The 20640-nt window shown below is 54.8% G+C and overlaps 1 protein-coding gene across 1 annotated transcript in view; it reads left to right on the plus strand.

Annotated features, from left to right (window-relative positions):
- rabggta (Rab geranylgeranyltransferase subunit alpha) overlaps positions 1-20640 on the plus strand; it is a 29941-nt gene that overhangs the window by 6337 nt on the left and 2964 nt on the right. Inside the window, exons 5-9 of the mRNA XM_059951293.1 lie at positions 2677-2775; positions 4490-4541; positions 5058-5146; positions 8857-9062; positions 9348-9461. Of these exons, the coding sequence (XP_059807276.1) occupies positions 2677-2775; positions 4490-4541; positions 5058-5146; positions 8857-9062; positions 9348-9461 (560 nt within the window). The remainder of the gene's footprint in view (positions 1-2676; positions 2776-4489; positions 4542-5057; positions 5147-8856; positions 9063-9347; positions 9462-20640) is intronic.

A 20640-nucleotide genomic window follows, 5' to 3' on the forward strand; every position in this document is an offset into this window, starting at 1 on the left:
GGTGTGATGTGGGATTTCACCTTCGATCAGGATGGTTGTCGGCAAAATCTGCCCACGTTAGAAAATGCATGGTCCATGCACTTTGATAGTAGAAATAAATGTGCAGGATATTTTCAGAATAAGGAGAAAATCCAGGAATCTAAGATGCAGAGGACTTGGGGGTCCTTGTGCAGAACACCCTGAAGGTTAACTTGTAGGTTGAGTTGGTGAGGAAGTAAATGCCATGTTAGCATTCATTTCATGATGTCTAGAATACAAGAGCAGGGATGTGATGCTGAGGCTTTATAAGGCACTGGTGAGGCCTCACCTTGAGTATCGTGAACAGTTTTGGTCCCTCATCTTAGAAAAGATGTGCTGGCATTGGAGAGGGTCCAGGGAGGTTCGCAAGGATGATTCCAGCAATGAAAGGGTTATCATACGAGGATCGTTTGATGGCTCTGGGTCTGTACTCGTCGGAATTCCAAAGGATGGGGGGGGAATCTCACTAAAAGCTTTCGGATGTTGAAAGGCCTAGACAGAGTAGATGTGGAAAGGATGTTTCCCATGGTGGGGGAGTCTAGGACAAGAGGGCACAGCCTCAGGATAGAGAGGCGCCCTTTCAAAACAGATGCAGAGGAATTTCTCTAGCCGAAGAGTGGTGAATCTGGAATTTGTTGCCACACGCGTCTGTGGAGGCCGGGTCTTGGGTGTGTTTAAGGCAGAGATTGACAGGTTCTTGGTTGGACACGGCATCAAAGGTTACGGGGAGAAGGCCGGAAACTGGGGTTGAGGAGGGAGAGAGGATCAGCCATGATTGAATGGTGGAGCAGACCCTGTGTCTTATGGTCTCAACCCCATCCTTCCTCCATCCTCAAACCTCTCCCTCATTCCTCTTTCCTCCTCCTCTGTCTCGTTCACCCCCTCCCTTTCTCTTGATTCCTTCCTTCTGTTCCCCTGTCAACCAGATCTCCTCTCTCCCTCTCACCGTCTTCACCGCCCTGTCGACCTGCGACTCCACCTTCGGGGAACTGTGGACATTCATCACGCCGGGGATCGAAGACAAATTACTTCAGAAAAGATGAGCGGAGATGAAATTAAAGTAACCCCATCTCCCTCCGTTCCCTGCACACTCAATGCTTGCTTAACGGCCTCTCAAACGCCTCTATCTTACCTGCCTGCCCCACCACCCCTGACAGTCCATTCCAGGTCCCCCCCTCAACTCTCTGTGTAAAAATAAAACTTGCCCCACACATCTCGTTTGAACTTTCCCCCCTCACCTTAAACGCATACCCACTGGTATTGGAAGTTATAAAGTTACTGGCTGCCCACTCTACCTGTGCCCCCTATAACCTCAATTGGATTTCTCCTCAGCTGCCACCGCTCCTGAGGAAAACAGCTCGAGGGGGCATCCTGTGGACCCTCTCCAAAGCCCCCACACCCGTCCCGTAGTGGGGTGAGCAGAACTGCACCCAGATGTGGCCTGAACAAAGTTCTCTACAGCTGCAAATCGTAACCTCCCAACTCCGGGACTCGGTGCCTCGACCCAGCGTGCGGCGCAGCTTCTTTACCACCCTGTCCCCCAGTACGGTCACCTTCAGGGAGATCGTGGACCTCTACGCCAACACAGCTGAGGACCATCATATCCTACTTACTTACTGAGATACCCCTTCCAGCTGTGCCGCCAATTTAACCCCGGTCTAATCGCAGGGCGATTTACAACGACTAACTGGTGTGTCTTTGGACTGTGGGAGGAGACCACCCAGGCAGTGACGGGAATCGAACCTGGTCGCCTGCACCGTGAAGCGTTCTGCCACCCCGCCACCCTTCTCTTTGCAATGGCACAGGTTCTTGCCTTGATTGTTACGTTTATCATTCTGTAGATTTATTGAGTGTGCCCGCAAAGAAAATTAATCTTCCGGATTGTAGCGGCAAAACGAATCCACAATCGGAGCAGGGTGATTGCCACTTGCCCGCGACTGTACGGACTGTTATACTCACGTGACGCACCCACAGCCCTGACGGTCACTCCAGAAGCTGGACCCTTTATTAGCAAGTTGAAAACATACAATTAAGCATCATTGAACGCTATCCCGGTGCTCAGCAAAAGATACAACCTCCGCTGGTCCCCGGCTACGAGCTGTAATGAAATAAGCAAGAATACGTAACTTATTCCCTTTGCTTTTACTCCTACCCCTGCGGGTGCGACTAGTCACGGAAACCGACTCGCAACCCAAATACAACAGGGACATGATTCCTACATAAATGGTGACAGATTATGAACTTTGATACGACTTTGAACTTTGACCCTGCCACTGGCTCTGCACTGTCCCTTTACATTTGATCTCCCAAAGTGCTGTATTAAACTGCATCTGCCATTCCCTGCCCATGTCTAACTGATCTATCTATATTCCACTGTACCCTTGGGCAACGTTCCACAATTCCACTTCTGTAAGCTTGGCAATCAGTCCATATATCGTAAACAATTGACACTCTGCACTGAGCGTTCAGTTTGTTCCATCTCAGTTCGGAAGAAAGGCTGGGCTGAGTTCCCTAGAGCAGCAGAGGGTGAGGGACTGATGGGGGAGCTCTAATGGCTGTGCTGAAGCCCCTGGAGTGGGGTTTGTAACCGCCCCCTGATGAGTTGGGGGTTTCGGGTGGTGTTACTTTCCGAGACAGATGTGTGCCCAGATGTGTGAGCTGCCACCGGGGACGCTGAACGTTCAGTTCCAGGATCAGTCGGTGAGAGTGACTTGGGGGCCAGACAGAGCGGGCAAGGAGTGTTCTGCATGGACAGAGGTGAGGGTGACCCTCCCACGGTGACCCTTCCCTCCCTACACCCTCCCTCCCTTCCCCTCCATATACCCTCCTTCCCCTTCCCCTCCCTATACCCTCCTTCCCCTTCCCCTCCCTACACCCTCCTTCCCTCCCTTCCCCTCCCTCCCCTTTCCTCCCTACACCCACCTTCCCCTTCCCCTCCCTACACCCTCCTTCCTCCTTCCCCTCCCTACACCCTCCCTCCCCTTCCCCCTCCCTATACCCTCCTTCCCCTTCCCCTTCCTACACCCTCCTTCCCCTCCCTACACCCTCCTTCCCTCCCTTCCCCTCCCTCCCCTCCCTACACCCTCCCTCCCCTTCCCCTCCCTCCCCTTTCCCTCCCTATACCCTCCTTCCCCTTCCCCTCCCTACACCTCCCTCCCCTTCCCCTCCCTACACCCTCCTTCCCTCCCTACACCCACCTTCCCCTTCCCCTCCTACACCCTCCCTCCCCTTCCCCTCCCTACACCCTCCTTCCCCTTCCCCTCCCTACACCCTCCCTCCCCTTCCCCTTCCTACACCCTCCTTCCCCTCCCTACACCCTCCTTCCCCTTCCCCTCCCTACACCCTCCTTCCCCTTCCCCTCCCTACACCCTCCCTCCCCTTCCCCTCCCTACACCCACCTTCCCCTTCCCTCCCTACACCCTCCCTCCCCTTCCCCTCCCTACACCCTCCCTCCCCTTCCCCTCCCTACACCCTCCTTCCCTTCCCCTTCCTACACCCTCCTTCCCTCCCTTCCCCTCCCTATACCCTCCTTCCCTCCCTTCCCCTCCCTCCCCTTTCCCTCCCTACACCACCTTCCCCTTCCCTTCCCTACAGCCTCCTTCCCCTTCCCCTCCCTACACCCTTCCTCCCCTTCCCCTCCCTACACCCTCCTTCCCTTCCCCTCCCTACACCCTCCTTCCCTCCCTTCCCCTCCCTACACCCTCCCTCCCTGTCCCCTCCCTACACCCTCCTTCCCTCTCTTCCCCTCCCTCCCCTTCCCTACATCCTCCCCTCTCTTCCCCTCCCTCCCCTTCCCCTCCCTACACCCTCCTTCCCTCTCTTCCCCTCCCTCCCCTTCCCTACACCCTCCTTTCCTCCCTTCCCCTCCCTCCTCTCCCCACACCCTCATTCCCCTTCATCTCCCTACACCCTCCTTCCCTCCCTTCCCCTCCCTCCCCTTCCCCTTCTCCTCCCTCCCCTTCCCCTCCCTACACCCTCCTTCCCTCCCTTCCCCTCCCTACACCCTTCTTCCCTCCCTTCCCTTCACTCTCCTTTCCCTTCCCCTCCATCCTCTCCCCACACCCTCATTACCCTTCATCTCCCTACACCCTCCCTCCCCTTCCCCTTCCCTACACCCTCCTTTCCTCCCTTCCCCTCCCTCCTATCCCCACACCCTCATTCCCCTCCTATCCCTACACCCTCCCTCCCCTTACCCTGCAGTGCTCTGGCCTCCATCACCGCCCTTCCTGAAGTGCGCTGTTCCCCTCCCATCCCTCCTCCTCTCCTTCCCTGCTTCCCTCTTTCCCTCCCTCCCTACCCTCACCTCCCTTCCCACTTCCTTCTCTCCCCTCACCCCTCTGTCCCCTCCTCCTCACTCACTGCTCCATTTCCACCTCCCTCGCATCACCTCCTCCCTCTCCCTTCATCCCCCTCCCTCTCCCTGTGCTGCACCCTCCCTCCAGTGTCACATCTCTCCTTTCCCTCCCTCCAGTCCGGGGTGAAGGTTGGTACCGAGATTCAGCCACAGATGAACAGCTTTTCCGGTGAGTAAGCCCCCGGAATTCCACCTTACCCCCTCCCTCTGCCAACCCACCCTTCCCCCCTCTGTCCACCTCCCCTTACCCCCTCCCTCTGCCAACCCCACCCTTCCCCCCTCTGTCCACCTCCCCTTACCCCCTCCCTCTGCCAACCCCACCCTTCCCCCCTCTGTCCACCTCCCCTTACCCCCCACCTCCCGCCATCTTCTTGCTCCCTCCCCATCACAATTTCCCCCTCCTCTCCTTGCCTCCTTCCTGCTCCCCAATGCCTCCTCCCTCTACATCCTGCCACCCCCTGCTCCTCTGTCTGCCTCCAGCCATCCCTTTGGTCCCCCTCCCTCACCCTCTGCCCTATCATTATCTTCTCCTCCTTATGTCCTGCTCCAATTCCCTCTTCCCCTCCCCTACCCCATTTCCTTCTACCTAACCCCGTCCCTTCTCTCCTGCCCCTCCCCCTCCTCACGCTCTCACTCTTCCCTCCCCCCGTCATGACCCTCTGTGACTCTGCCCCTCCATCCCCAGGAGTGAACTCTCCGTGCAGAAGGCCACGGTGCTGGAGTCCGAGCTGGAGTCGTGTAAACAGCTACAGGAGCTCGAGCCCCAGAACAAGTGTGAGTACGGGTGGAGTTGGGGCTTCTGGGCCCTGGTGGTTGTGGGTGGGGTCATGGTCTCCTCCGGTCTGTGTGTGCATTTCAATACAGACGGTCTCTTAGAGCAGGTGGGCCCCGAGTGAGAGGGATGGGCTCCGAGTGAGAGGGATGGGCTCCGAGTGAGAGGGTGGAGAGGTGGGCCCCGAGTGAGAGGGATGGGCTCCGAGTGAGAGGGATGGGCTCCGAGTGAGAGGGTGGAGAGGTGGGCCCCGAGTGAGAGGGATGGGCTCCGAGTGAGAGGGTGGAGAGGTGGGCCCCGAGTGAGAGGGATGGGCTCCGAGTGAGAGGGTGGAGAGGTGGGCTCCGAGTGAGAGGGTAGAGATGTGGGCTCCGCGTGAGAGGGTGGAGAGGTGGGACCCGAGTGAGAGGGATGGGCTCCGATTGAGAGAGATGGGCCCCGAGTGAGAGGGATGGGCTCCGAGTGAGAGGGTGGAGAGGTGGGCCCCGAGTGAGAGGGATGGGCTCCGAGTGAGAGGGTGGAGAGGTGGGCCCCGAGTGAGAGGGTGGAGAGGTGGGCCCCGAGTGAGAGGGTGGAGAGGTGGGCCCCGAGTGAGAGGGATGGGCTCCGAGTGAGAGGGTAGAGAGATGGGCCCCGAGTGAGAGGGATGGGCTCCGAGTGAGAGGGTGGAGAGGTGGGCCCCGAGTGAGAGGGATGGGCTCCGAGTGAGAGGGTGGAGAGATGGGCCCCGAGTGAGAGGGATGGGCTCCGAGTGAGAGGGTGGAGAGATGGGCCCCGAGTGAGAGGGATGGGCTCCGAGTGAGAGGGTGGAGAGATGGGCCCCGAGTGAGAGGGTAGAGAGATGGGCCCCGAGTGAGAGGGTGGAGAGGTGGGCCCCGAGTGAGAGGGATGGGCTCCGAGTGAGAGGGTGGAGAGGTGGGCCCCGAGTGAGAGAGATGGGCCCCGAGTGAGAGGGTGGAGAGGTGGGCCCCGAGTGAGAGGGATGGGCTCTGAGTGAGAGGGTGGAGAGGTGGGCTCCGAGTGAGAGGGATGGGCTCCGAGTGAGAGGGTGGAGAGGTGGGCTCCGAGTGAGAGGGATGGGCTCCGAGTGAGAGGGTGGAGAGATGGGCCCCGAGTGAGAGGGTAGAGAGGTGGGCCCCGGGTGAGAGGGTAGAGAGGTGGGTCCCGAGTGAGAGGGTTGGGCCCCGAGTGAGAGGGATGGGCTCCGAGTGAGAGGGTGGAGAGGTGGGCTCCGAGTGAGAGGGATGGGTCCCGAGTGAGAGGGTGGAGAGGTGGGCCCCGAGTGAGAGGGATGGGCTTCGAGTGAGAGGGTAGAGAGATGGGCCCCAAGTGAGAGGGATGGGCTCCGAGTGAGAGGGTAGAGAGATGGGCCCCGAGTGAGAGGGTAGAGAGATGGGCCCCGAGTGAGAGGGTAGAGAGATGGGCCCCGAGTGAGAGGGTGGAGAGGTGGGCCCCGAGTGAGAGGGATGGGCTCCGAGTGAGAGGGTAGAGGGATGGGCCCCGAGTGGGAGGGATGGGCCCCGAGTGGGAGGGATGGGCTCCGAGTGAGAGGGATGGGCCCCGAGTGGGTGGGATGGGCCCTGAGTGGGCCTGTGTGATTCAGGAATGCTCTGTGATTGCAGCACAGTCCCTTCGGTCACCTTTGTGATTGAGAGACGGTCCCTTTGGTCACCTATGGAATTGAGAGATGGTCCCTTTGGTCACCTTTGTGATTGAGAGACGGTCCCTTTGGTCACCTTTGTGATTGAGAGACGGTCCCTTTGGTCACCTTTGGGATTGAGAGATGGTCCCTTTGGTCACCTTTGTGATTGAGAGACGGTCCCTTTGGTCACCTTTGTGATTGAGAGACGGTCCCTTTGGTCACCTTTGTGATTGAGAGACGGTCCCTTCGGTTATGGAATTGAGAGACGGTCCCTTTGGTTATGGAATTGAGAGACGGTCCCTTTGGTCACCTTTGTGATTGAGAGACGGTCCCTTTGGTCACCTTTGTGATTGAGTGACGGTCCCTTCGGTTATCTGTGGGACTGTGACATGGTCACTTATTTTACCCAAGGGTTTGAGTGACTCTCCATTCATTTCCTTGTGGGTTTGAGACACGGTCCCTTGATGTGAGATTGAGAGATAGTCCCTTTGTGTGATCATGCGCACATTTATGAGATTGCATCTTAATTCGTTTATTTGAGTGAGATGATCATGTATTTAATTTGAGTGATCAAAGCATAGTGCGTTACCCAACATTTCTGATGTGTAGAGGTAGTCACTTATTCACTTGATCTGAGAGTTGGCGTCTCATATTTCCTGTGAGACGGTGATTTATTTTGTATGATTCAGAGATGGTGCCCTACCTCAGCAGTGACTGAATGACAGTGACACATCTCTATTTCATCATGCGTGATCCAATAGGGCTTGTAAATGGTTAAGAGACTATGCTTTACTGAGTTTTATTGCGAGATGGTGCTTTATTCGAAAAGTGTCTGACGCTGCCTTCCCCTAAACTAGTGGGGTACCGCAAGGCTCAGTGCTGGGACCCCAGTTGTTTACAATATATATTAATGATTTAGACGAGGGAATTAAATGCAGCATCTCCAAGTTTGCGGATGACATGAAGCTGGGCGGCGGTGTTAGCTGTGAGGAGGATGCTAAGAGGGTGCAGGGTGACTTGGATAGGTTAGGTGAGTGGGCAAATTCATGGCAGATGCAATTTAATGTGGATAAATGTGAGGTTATCCACTTTGGTTGCAAGAACAGGAAAACAGATTATTATCTGAACGGTGGCCAATTATGAAAAGGGGAGATGCAACGAGACCTGGGTGTCATTGTACACCAGTCATTGAAGGTGGGCATGCAGGTACAGCAGGCGGTGAAAAAGGCAAATGGTATGTTGGCATTCATAGCAAAAGGATTTGAGTACAGGAGCAGGGAGGGGTGCAGTTGTACAAGGCCTTGGTGAGACCGCACCTAGAATATTGTGTGTAGTTTTGGTCCCCTAATCTGAGGAAAGACATTCTTGCCATAGAGGGAGTACAGAGAAGGTTCACCAGATTGATTCCTGGGATTGCAGGACTTTCATATGAAGAAAGACTGGATCAACTAGGCTTATACTCACTGGAATTTAGAAGATTGAGGGGGGATCTTATTGAAATGTATAAAATTCTAAAAGGATTGGACAGGCTAGATGCAGGAAGATGGTTTCCGATGTTGGGGAAGTCCAGAACGAGGGGTCACAGTTTAAGGATAAAGGGGAAGCCTTTTAGGACCGAGATGAGGAAAAACTTCTTCACACAGAGAGTGGTGAATCTGTGAAATTCTCTGCCACAGGAAACAGTGGAGGCCGGTTCATTGGGTATATTTAAGAGGAAGTTAGATATGGCCCTTGTGGCTAAAGGGATCAGGGCGTATGGAGAGAAAGCAGGTACAGGGTTCTGAGTTGGGTGATCAGCCATGATCATACTGAATGGCGGTGCAGGCTCGAAGGGCCGAGTGGCCTACTCCTGCACCTATTTTCTATGTATGTGATTGAGAGACGGTGCCTTATTTTAAACTGTGTTTAAGGGACAGTGCCTTACACTGTGGTGTCATTGAGAGACAGTGCCTTACCTGTGTGTGTGTGTGTGTGTGTGTGTGTGTGTGTGTGTGAGATTGATTAACTGTATTTGGCCACTGGGCCGTGCCCTGTGAACTCGGCCTGACCCTGCTGCCCTCTGACCCCCAGGGTGCCTGCTGACCATCATCCTGCTGTTGCGCGCCCTGGACCCTCTAGGCTACGAGCGCGAGACGCTGGACTACTTCCAGCGGCTGACGGCGGCCGACCCCCTCCGCACCGCCTATCTCGCTGACCTGCGCAGCCGCTTCCTCATCGAGAATGCGGTCCTCAAGATGGAGTACGCCGAGGCCCGGGTCATTGACCTCGCCAACAAGGTCAGGAGTCGAGGGTGATGCTCCTTCCGCTGCTCAGCTTGCCCTGGGTCAACAGTCTGGGGGTCAGGGTCGAGGGTGAGAGAGTCGGTGGGGGGTGAAGGGTCAGGAGTTGGAGGAGGTCCGAGGTCGGTGATGGTGGAGTTGGGGGGGGTCGCTGTTTGGGATGAGGGGCTGGGTAAAGTCGGCTGGGGAAATCTGGGGTCAGGTGGGGTCAGGGGTCAGCAAGTCATGGACACAGAGGTCAATGTGAGGCTGCCGCTCACTCACTCTCCTCCCTCCTCACAGGGCCTGACCACCCTCTGCCACCTGGAGCAGCTCCTACTGATCACCCACCTCGACCTGACTGGGAACCGGCTCAAGGCCATCCCCCCTGCCTTCCGCACACTACAGTGTCTACAGGTAAACCCTTCCCTCCCCTCCCACTCTGTCTCTCTCTCTCTCTCTCTCTCTATCCCAACCCCCCATAAATGCTCTGACTTTAAAAAAAGCTTCCCCCCCCCGTTTATCGTGGTTCCACGTGCCAAGAAGCTGCGTCTTGTTGTACTGCGCACCCAGGTCAGGTGGTTAGCGCAGAGCGAGGTAAGAACGCAGAGTGAAGTGTCACGCTGCCGGAGGGAGAGGTCTGAGATGGTAGTGAGGGCGAGACCCCGGCGTGCCGTACTGTGGCTGTGTTCGAAGGTCTGGTGACGGTGGTTGGCAGCTGCCCTTCAGCCCGATGGATGCCCGGGGTGGGGGGGTGGTCTTTGATTACGTTGCCTGCTTTATGGAGGCGGTGGGAAGTTCTCTGTGCCGTGTCCAGCACTCGGCGATTTCTCGTGATGGTGGGCTGAGCAGCTCGCAAGCTGTGACGCTCCCCGATGGGATGTTTCCTCTGGTGAGCATCGGAGACTCCACGAGGACGGACTGGACCTCCTCAGTCTCCCGAGGAAGTAGGGACGGTGGTGAACGAGGAACTGCGGTCTGGAGCAAATGATCTCCGTGCCCCCACCTACTCGAATCCCGTCCTTCTGCACTCGCTGTGGGCTCGTTCCGTCTCTGGACGCGTCTGGCTCCGGCATCACCTCCGGCTTCAAAGTCCGGATCTCCAGCCGCTCACCGTTCAGAAACGCTTCCCGGACATCCCCCTTTCTCCCACCTTGAACCTCCAAGCCATAAGACCAAGGAGCAGAATGAGGCTGTTCGGCCCGTCGAGTCTGCTGCACCGTTTCATCTTGGCTGATTTACTCTCCCTCTCAACCTCGTTCTCCTGCTTCCTCACAGTAACCTTTGTCGCCCTGACTAGTCAGCAACCGAACAACCTCCACAGTAAATGACTTGGCCTCCACTGCTGACGTGGCGATGAATTCCATGGATTCACCTCACTCTGAATAAAGAAATTCCTCCTCAGCTCTGTTCCAAATGGATGTCCTTCTATTCTAGGACGGTGCACATTGGTCCGAGACTCCCCCACTATGGGAAATGTCCTCTCCACATCCACTCTATCTGTGCCGTCTGGTCCCAGACTCCCCCACTATAGGAAACATCCTCTTCACATCCACTCTATCTGTGCCCTCTGGTCCCAGACTCCCCCACTGTAGGAAACATCCTCTCCACAACCACTCTATCTGTGTCCTCTGTTCCCAGACTCCCCCACTGTAGGAAACATCCTCTCCACAACCACTCTATCTGTGCCCTCTGGTCCGAGACTCCCCCACTGTAGGAAACCTCCTCTCCACAACCACTCTATCTGTGCCCTCTGGTCCCAGACTCCCCCACTGTAGGAAACATCCTCTCCACATGCACTCTATCTGTGCCCTCTGGTCCGAGACTCCCCCATTATAGGAAACATCCTCCACATCCACTCTATCTGTGTCCTCTGGTCCGAGACTCCCCGACTGTAGGAAACATCCTCTCCACATCCACTCTATCTGTGCCCTCTGGTCCGAGACTCCCCCACTATAGGAAACATCCTCTCCACAACCACTCTATCTGTGTCCTCTGATCCGAGACTCCCCCATTATAGGAAACATCCTCTCCACATCCACTCTATCTGTGCCCTCTGGTCCCAGACTCCCCCACTGTAGGAAACATCCTCTCCACATGCACTCTATCTGTGCCCTCTGGTCCGAGACTCCCCCATTATAGGAAACATCCTCTCCGCATCCACTCTATCTGTGTCCTCTGGTCCGAGACTCCCCGACTGTAGGAAACATCCTCTCCACATCCACTCTATCTGTGCCCTCTGGTCCCAGACTCCCCCACTGTAGGAAACATCCTCTCCACATCCACTCTATCTGTGTCCTCTGGTCCCAGACTCCCCCACTGTAGGAAACATCCTCTCCACATCCACTCTATCTGTGTCCTCTGGTCCCAGACTCCCCCACTATAGGAAACATCCTCTCCACATCCACTCTATCTGTGCCCTCTGGTCCCAGACTCCCCCACTGTAGGAAACATCCTCTCCACATCCACTCTATCTGTGCCCTCTGGTCCCAGACTCCCCCACTGTAGGAAACATCCTCTCCACATCCACTCTATCTGTGCCCTCTGGTCCCAGACTCCCCCACTGTAGGAAACATCCTCTCCACATCCACTCTATCTGTGCCCTCTGGTCCCAGACTCCCCCACTATAGGAAACATCCTCTCCACAACCACTCTATCTGTGCCCTCTGGTCCGAGACTCCCCCACTGTAGGAAACCTCCTCTCCACAACCACTCTATCTGTGCCCTCTGGTCCCAGACTCCCCCACTGTAGGAAACATCCTCTCCACATGCACTCTATCTGTGCCCTCTGGTCCGAGACTCCCCCATTATAAGAAACATCCTCTCCACATCCACTCTATCTGTGTCCTCTGGTCCGAGACTCCCCGACTGTAGGAAACATCCTCTCCACATCCACTCTATCTGTGCCCTCTGGTCCGAGACTCCCCCACTATAGGAAACATCCTCTCCACAACCACTCTATCTGTGTCCTCTGATCCGAGACTCCCCCATTATAGGAAACATCCTCTCCACATCCACTCTATCTGTGCCCTCTGGTCCCAGACTCCCCCACTGTAGGAAACATCCTCTCCACATGCACTCTATCTGTGCCCTCTGGTCCGAGACTCCCCCATTATAGGAAACATCCTCTCCACATCCACTCTATCTGTGTCCTCTGGTCCGAGACTCCCCGACTGTAGGAAACATCCTCTCCACATCCACTCTATCTGTGTCCTCTGGTCCCAGACTCCCCCACTGTAGGAAACATCCTCTCCACATCCACTCTATCTGTGTCCTCTGGTCCCAGACTCCCCCACTGTAGGAAACATCCTCTCCACATCCACTCTATCTGTGTCCTCTGGTCCCAGACTCCCCCACTATAGGAAACATCCTCTCCACATCCACTCTATCTGTGCCCTCTGGTCCCAGACTCCCCCACTGTAGGAAACATCCTCTCCACATCCACTCTATCTGTGCCCTCTGGTCCCAGACTCCCCCACTGTAGGAAACATCCTCTCCACATCCACTATATCTGTGCCCTCTGGTCCCAGACTCCCCCACTGTAGGAAACATCCTCTCCACATCCACTCTATCTGTGTCCTCTGGTCCCAGACTCCCCCACTATAGGAAACCTCCTCTCCACATCCACTCTATCTGTGCCCTCTGGTCCCAGACTCCCCCACTGTAGGAAACATCCTCTCCACATGCACTCTATCTGTGTCCTCTGGTCCCAGACTCCCCCACTATAGGAAACCTCCTCTCCACATCCACTCTATCTGTGCCCTCTGGTCCGAGACTCCCCCACTATAGGAAACATCCTCTCCACAACCACTCTATCTGTGTCCTCTGGTCCTGGACTCCCCCACTATAGGAAACATCCTCTCCACATCCTCTCCACAACCTCTGGTCCGAGACTCCCCCACTGTAGGAAACATCCTCTCCACATCCACTCTATCTGTGCCCTCTGGTCCCAGACTCCCCCAGTATAGGAAACCTCCTGTCTACATCCACTCTATCTGTGTCCTCTGGTCCCAGACTCCCCCCACTGTAGGAAACATTCTCTCCACAACCACTCTATCTGTGTCCTCTGGTCCCAGACTCCCCCACTGTAGGAAACATGCTCTCCACAACCACTCTATCTGTGCCCTCTGGTCCGAGACTCCCCCACTGTAGGAAACATCCTCTCCACATCCACTCTATCTGTGCCCTCTGGTCCCAGACTCCCCCACTGTAGGAAACATTCTCTCCACAACCACTCTATCTGTGCCCTCTGGTCCCAGACTCCCCCACTGTAGGAAACATCCTCTCCACAACCACTCTATCTGTGTCCTCTGGTCCCAGACTCCCTCACTGTAGGAAACATCCTCACCACAACCACTCTATCTGTGCCCTCTGGTCCGAGACTCCCCCACTATAGGAAACATCCTCTCCACAACCACTCTATCTGTGCCCTCTGGTCCGAGACTCCTCCACTGTAGGAAACATCCTCTCCACAACCACTCTATCTGTGTCCTCTGGTCCCAGACTCCCCCACTATAGGAAACATCCTCTCCACAACCACTCTAACTGTGTCCTCTGGTCCCAGACTCCCCCACTATAGGAAACATCCTCTCCACATCCACTCTATCTGTGCCCTCTGGTCCCAGACTCCCCCACTGTAGGAAACATCCTCTCCACATCCACTCTATCTGTGTCCTCTGGTCCCAGACTCCCCCACTGTAGGAAACATCCTCTCCACATCCACTCTATCTGTGTCCTCTGGTCCCAGACTCCCCCACTATAGGAAACATCCTCTCCACATCCACTCTATCTGTGCCCTCTGGTCCCAGACTCCCCCACTGTAGGAAACATCCTCTCCACATGCACTCTATCTGTGCCCTCTGGTCCGAGACTCCCCCATTATAGGAAACATCCTCTCCGCATCCACTCTATCTGTGTCCTCTGGTCCGAGACTCCCCGACTGTAGGAAACATCCTCTCCACATCCACTCTATCTGTGCCCTCTGGTCCCAGACTCCCCCACTGTAGGAAACATCCTCTCCACATCCACTCTATCTGTGTCCTCTGGTCCCAGACTCCCCCACTGTAGGAAACATCCTCTCCACATCCACTCTATCTGTGTCCTCTGGTCCCAGACTCCCCCACTATAGGAAACATCCTCTCCACATCCACTCTATCTGTGCCCTCTGGTCCCAGACTCCCCCACTGTAGGAAACATCCTCTCCACATCCACTCTATCTGTGCCCTCTGGTCCCAGACTCCCCCACTGTAGGAAACATCCTCTCCACATCCACTATATCTGTGCCCTCTGGTCCCAGACTCCCCCACTGTAGGAAACATCCTCTCCACATCCACTCTATCTGTGTCCTCTGGTCCCAGACTCCCCCACTATAGGAAACCTCCTCTCCACATCCACTCTATCTGTGCCCTCTGGTCCCAGACTCCCCCACTGTAGGAAACATCCTCTCCACATGCACTCTATCTGTGTCCTCTGGTCCCAGACTCCCCCACTATAGGAAACCTCCTCTCCACATCCACTCTATCTGTGCCCTCTGGTCCGAGACTCCCCCACTATAGGAAACATCCTCTCCACAACCACTCTATCTGTGTCCTCTGGTCCTGGACTCCCCCACTATAGGAAACATCCTCTCCACATCCTCTCCACAACCTCTGGTCCGAGACTCCCCCACTGTAGGAAACATCCTCTCCACATCCACTCTATCTGTGCCCTCTGGTCCCAGACTCCCCCACTATAGGAAACCTCCTGTCTACATCCACTCTATCTGTGTCCTCTGGTCCCAGACTCCCCCCACTGTAGGAAACATTCTCTCCACAACCACTCTATCTGTGTCCTCTGGTCCCAGACTCCCCCACTGTAGGAAACATGCTCTCCACAACCACTCTATCTGTGCCCTCTGGTCCGAGACTCCCCCACTGTAGGAAACATCCTCTCCACATCCACTCTATCTGTGCCCTCTGGTCCCAGACTCCCCCACTGTAGGAAACATTCTCTCCACAACCACTCTATCTGTGCCCTCTGGTCCCAGACTCCCCCACTGTAGGAAACATCCTCTCCACAACCACTCTATCTGTGTCCTCTGGTCCCAGACTCCCTCACTGTAGGAAACATCCTCACCACAACCACTCTATCTGTGCCCTCTGGTCCGAGACTCCCCCACTATAGGAAACATCCTCTCCACAACCACTCTATCTGTGCCCTCTGGTCCGAGACTCCCCCACTGTAGGAAACATCCTCTCCACAACCACTCTATCTGTGTCCTCTGGTCCCAGACTCCCCCACTATAGGAAACATCCTCTCCACAACCACTCTAACTGTGTCCTCTGGTCCCAGACTCCCCCACTATAGGAAACATCCTCTCCACATCCACTCTATCTGTGCCCTCTGGTCCCAGACTCCCCCACTGTAGGAAACATCCTCTCCACATCCACTCTATCTGTGCCCTCTGGTCCCAGACTCCCCCACTGTAGGAAACATCCTCTCCACATCCACTCTATCTGTGCCCTCTGGTCCCAGACTCCCCCACTATAGGAAACATCCTCTCCACATGCACTCTATCTGTGCCCTCTGGTCCGAGACTCCCCCATTATAAGAAACATCCTCTCCACATCCACTCTATCTGTGTCCTCTGGTCCGAGACTCCCCGACTGTAGGAAACATCCTCTCCACATCCACTCTATCTGTGCCCTCTGGTCCGAGACTCCCCCACTATAGGAAACATCCTCTCCACAACCACTCTATCTGTGTCCTCTGATCCGAGACTCCCCCATTATAGGAAACATCCTCTCCACATCCACTCTATCTGTGCCCTCTGGTCCCAGACTCCCCCACTGTAGGAAACATCCTCTCCACATGCACTCTATCTGTGCCCTCTGGTCCGAGACTCCCCCATTATAGGAAACATCCTCTCCACATCCACTCTATCTGTGTCCTCTGGTCCGAGACTCCCCGACTGTAGGAAACATCCTCTCCACATCCACTCTATCTGTGTCCTCTGGTCCCAGACTCCCCCACTGTAGGAAACATCCTCTCCACATCCACTCTATCTGTGTCCTCTGGTCCCAGACTCCCCCACTGTAGGAAACATCCTCTCCACATCCACTCTATCTGTGTCCTCTGGTCCCAGACTCCCCCACTATAGGAAACATCCTCTCCACATCCACTCTATCTGTGCCCTCTGGTCCCAGACTCCCCCACTGTAGGAAACATCCTCTCCACATCCACTCTATCTGTGCCCTCTGGTCCCAGACTCCCCCACTGTAGGAAACATCCTCTCCACATCCACTATATCTGTGCCCTCTGGTCCCAGACTCCCCCCACTGTAGGAAACATCCTCTCCACATCCACTCTATCTGTGTCCTCTGGTCCCAGACTCCCCCACTATAGGAAACCTCCTCTCCACATCCACTCTATCTGTGCCCTCTGGTCCCAGACTCCCCCACTGTAGGAAACATCCTCTCCACATGCACTCTATCTGTGTCCTCTGGTCCCAGACTCCCCCACTATAGGAAACCTCCTCTCCACATCCACTCTATCTGTGCCCTCTGGTCCGAGACTCCCCCACTATAGGAAACATCCTCTCCACAACCACTCTATCTGTGTCCTCTGGTCCTGGACTCCCCCACTATAGGAAACATCCTCTCCACATCCTCTCCACAACCTCTGGTCCGAGACTCCCCCACTGTAGGAAACATCCTCTCCACATCCACTCTATCTGTGCCCTCTGGTCCCAGACTCCCCCACTATAGGAAACCTCCTGTCTACATCCACTCTATCTGTGTCCTCTGGTCCCAGACTCCCCCCACTGTAGGAAACATTCTCTCCACAACCACTCTATCTGTGTCCTCTGGTCCCAGACTCCCCCACTGTAGGAAACATGCTCTCCACAACCACTCTATCTGTGCCCTCTGGTCCGAGACTCCCCCACTGTAGGAAACATCCTCTCCACATCCACTCTATCTGTGCCCTCTGGTCCCAGACTCCCCCACTGTAGGAAACATTCTCTCCACAACCACTCTATCTGTGCCCTCTGGTCCCAGACTCCCCCACTGTAGGAAACATCCTCTCCACAACCACTCTATCTGTGTCCTCTGGTCCCAGACTCCCTCACTGTAGGAAACATCCTCACCACAACCACTCTATCTGTGCCCTCTGGTCCGAGACTCCCCCACTATAGGAAACATCCTCTCCACAACCACTCTATCTGTGCCCTCTGGTCCGAGACTCCCCCACTGTAGGAAACATCCTCTCCACAACCACTCTATCTGTGTCCTCTGGTCCCAGACTCCCCCACTATAGGAAACATCCTCTCCACAACCACTCTAACTGTGTCCTCTGGTCCCAGACTCCCCCACTATAGGAAACATCCTCTCCACAACCACTCTATCTGTGTCCTCTGGTCCCAGACTCCCCCACTATAGGAAACATCCTCTCCACATCCACTCTATCTGTGTCCTCTGGTCCCAGACTCCCCCACTGTAGGAAACATCCTCTCCACATCCACTCTATCTGTGTCCTCTGGTCCCAGACTCCCCCACTGTAGGAAACATCCTCTCCACATCCACTCTATCTTTACAACATTCAGTAGGTTTCAATGAGATCCCCCCTCATTCTCCTGAACTCCAGTGAGTACAGGCCCAGAGCCATCAAACATTCCTCAACATTAACCCTTTCATTCCCAGTGTCATTCTTGTAAACCTCCGCTGGACATTTTCCAATGTCAGCACATCCTTTCTTAGACAAGGGGCCCAAAACTGCTCTCAATACTCCAGATGCGGGCTGACCAATGACTTATAAAGCCTCCGCTTCACGTCTGGCTTTTATATTTCTCATAGAAGCATTCCGGGTGTTAAAAGGCCTGAACAGATTTGATATGGCAATGTTATTTCCCATGGTAGGGGAGTCTAGGACAAGAGGACACGACTTCAAGATTTTAGAACAGAAACGTGGAAAACCTACTTCAATCAGAGGGTTGTAAATTTGTGGAATTTGTTGCTGTGAGAGGCTGTGGAGGCCAAGTCATTGGGAGTATTTAATTCAGAGATAGATAGGTTCTTGATTAGCCAGGGCATCAAAGGGTACGGGGAGAAGGCAGGGAGTGGGATGACTGGAAGAATTGGATCAGCCCACGGTTGAATGGTGGAGCAGACTCGATGGGCCAAATGGCCCACTTCTGCTCCTATATCTTATGGTCTTATATTCTAGTTCACCTGGAATGAATGCTAACATAGCATTTGCCTTTCTCACGACCAACCCAACCTGCAAGTTAATCTTTAGAGAATCCTGCACGACTTTGCACCTCCGATACTGAATTTTCTCCCTATTTAGAACATGCCACCTTTTACCAAAGTGCTTGGCGATACCCTTACCAACGCTGCCTTCCATCTGCCACCTCTCTGCCCTTATTCCTAACCAGTGCAAGTCCTCTGCAGACTCCCCGCTTTCCCGACACCACCTGCCCCTCCACCTATCCTCACGTCTCCTGCAAGCCCGGCCACAAAGCCACGCCTCCCGTCCATGGAGAAGTCTGCCCCCTGCCCCAGCTCCCTCTTGACCAGCTGGGGCAGTGCAGCAAGGAAGAGCAGGTGGAGTTTAAAGTCGGACGGGCGAGGTGCCGGAGCGTGGGACGTTAAATGAGGGCAGGATTGACGCTGGGGCTGCGGCAGTGCCGCAGAGGGTTGTACGTCAGTGCGAGTCCGCGGGCTCCGGTAGCTGAACTCGTGGGAGGTGGAGAAGGCGCCAACGCGCTCACGCTCGTTGTGTTGCAGCGGCACAAGACGCAGGTGAGTATTATGTGCCGGCTGGTCGCCCGCCCAGCTGCAGGGAGGGCGGGACTCAGCCGTGCCTGAGCTACGAGGAGAGGCTGGACACACTGAGGTTGTTTTCCCTGGAGCGATGGAGGCCAGGGCCTGATCTGGTTGAGGTCTTTAAACAGCATGGGGGTGTAGGTGGCTGAATGTGCACCAGATCTTCCCCAGGGTAGGGGAATCAAGAACTAGGGACCGCGGGTTTAAGGTGAGGGGGGAAAGAGATTCAGTAGGAAACCGAGGCGATTTATGTCACCCAGACGGTGCCCGCATGTGGAACGAGCTGCCAGACAAAGTGGTTGAGGCAGATAGTCTTCAGCAGAAGTAGCTGGGGTGATTTTACACAGTACTGCAGTAATTTATGTATTGCACCATACTACTGTCACAAAAAAAACTAATTTCATCTGTGAGTGGTGATAAACCTGATTCTGATCTGGGTCTCTGTTGTGGACTGAGAGGGGGAAGGGGGCAGGGAGAGGGGGCATCACGGCTGGGGAGAGCGGGAGGGACCGGAGAGACATTCTGTAATGATCAATAAAGCAATTATTTTGGACCTTGCCTGGTGCCTCAGGCTGGGTGTGTCTGCCCCCATGATACCCCCGGCCCCCAGCACTCCTTCACTGCCGCCTGTCCCTCACCCCTCCACCCTCACCATTCTCTTTGCCTCTCTCACCCTCTGCTTCACGTTGACAAACACAGTCCGAAGCAAAAGTCTCGGGTACCAGCTGTGTGTGTCTCAGCCTTTTGACATCGAGAACATTAAACACAGAGCATGGAACAATACAGCATAGGAGCAGGCCATTCAGCCCGCAATGTCGTGCTGACCCAGCTGAAAAGTAAACCAAAACCTCCCGTAAAACAAATCCCTCCTTCCTGCACCGTGTCCACGTCCATCCGTTTTCCTCACGTCCACTTGCCTATCCAAATGTCTATTAAAAGCCTCGAATGTGTTTGCCTCCACCACCACACCAGGCATTCCAGGTATCCTCCCCTCTCTGAGTAAAAAACGTATCCCTCACAACCCCTTTGAACCTATCTCCTCTCGCTCCCTCTGGTAATAGATATTTCAACCCGGGAAACAGATACTCCCTGTCCACTCTATCTCTGCCTCTCAAAATCCTGTAAATCTCCATCAGATCTGCCCTCAGCCACCAATGGTCCAGAAACACAACCCGTTTAAACAGCCTGTCATGATAGCACATGCCCTCTAAACCAGGCAGCAGCCTGGTAAACCCGTTTTGCACCCTCTCCAAAGCCTCAACATCCTTCCTGTAGTAGGGCAACAAGAACCGTACACAATACTCCAGGTGTGACCTAACGTTGAGTTTCCAGACAGCATCCTCACTTTTGAGTGCAATCCCTTGACTAATATGATGGGTGATTGATAAGTTCGTGGCCTAAGTTAGAAGGAGTCAATTTTAGAAAACCTAGCACATTTTAATTTTCCTACATCAGAGATTAAGGGAGCTAGGGCCTTACTTTGGCGAGAAGGAGGATGAGAGGAGACATGATAGAGGTGTACAAGATAGTAAGAGGAATAGATAGAGTGGACAGCCAGCGCCTCTTCCCCAGGGCACCACTGCTCAGTACAAGAGGACGTGGCTTTAAGGTGAGGAGAGGGAAGTTCAAGGGGGGTATTAGAGGAAGGTTTTTCACTCAGAGAGTGGTTGGTGCGTGGAATGCACTGCCTGAGTCAGTGATGGAGGCAGATACACTAGTGAAGTTTAAGAGACTAGTAGACAGGTATATGGAGGAATTTAAGGTGGTGGGTTATATGGGAGGCAGGGTTTAAG

The sequence above is a fragment of the Hypanus sabinus genome, chromosome 26 (genome assembly GCF_030144855.1).
Source record: "Hypanus sabinus isolate sHypSab1 chromosome 26, sHypSab1.hap1, whole genome shotgun sequence".
In the NCBI taxonomy this organism is placed as follows: domain Eukaryota; kingdom Metazoa; phylum Chordata; class Chondrichthyes; order Myliobatiformes; family Dasyatidae; genus Hypanus; species Hypanus sabinus.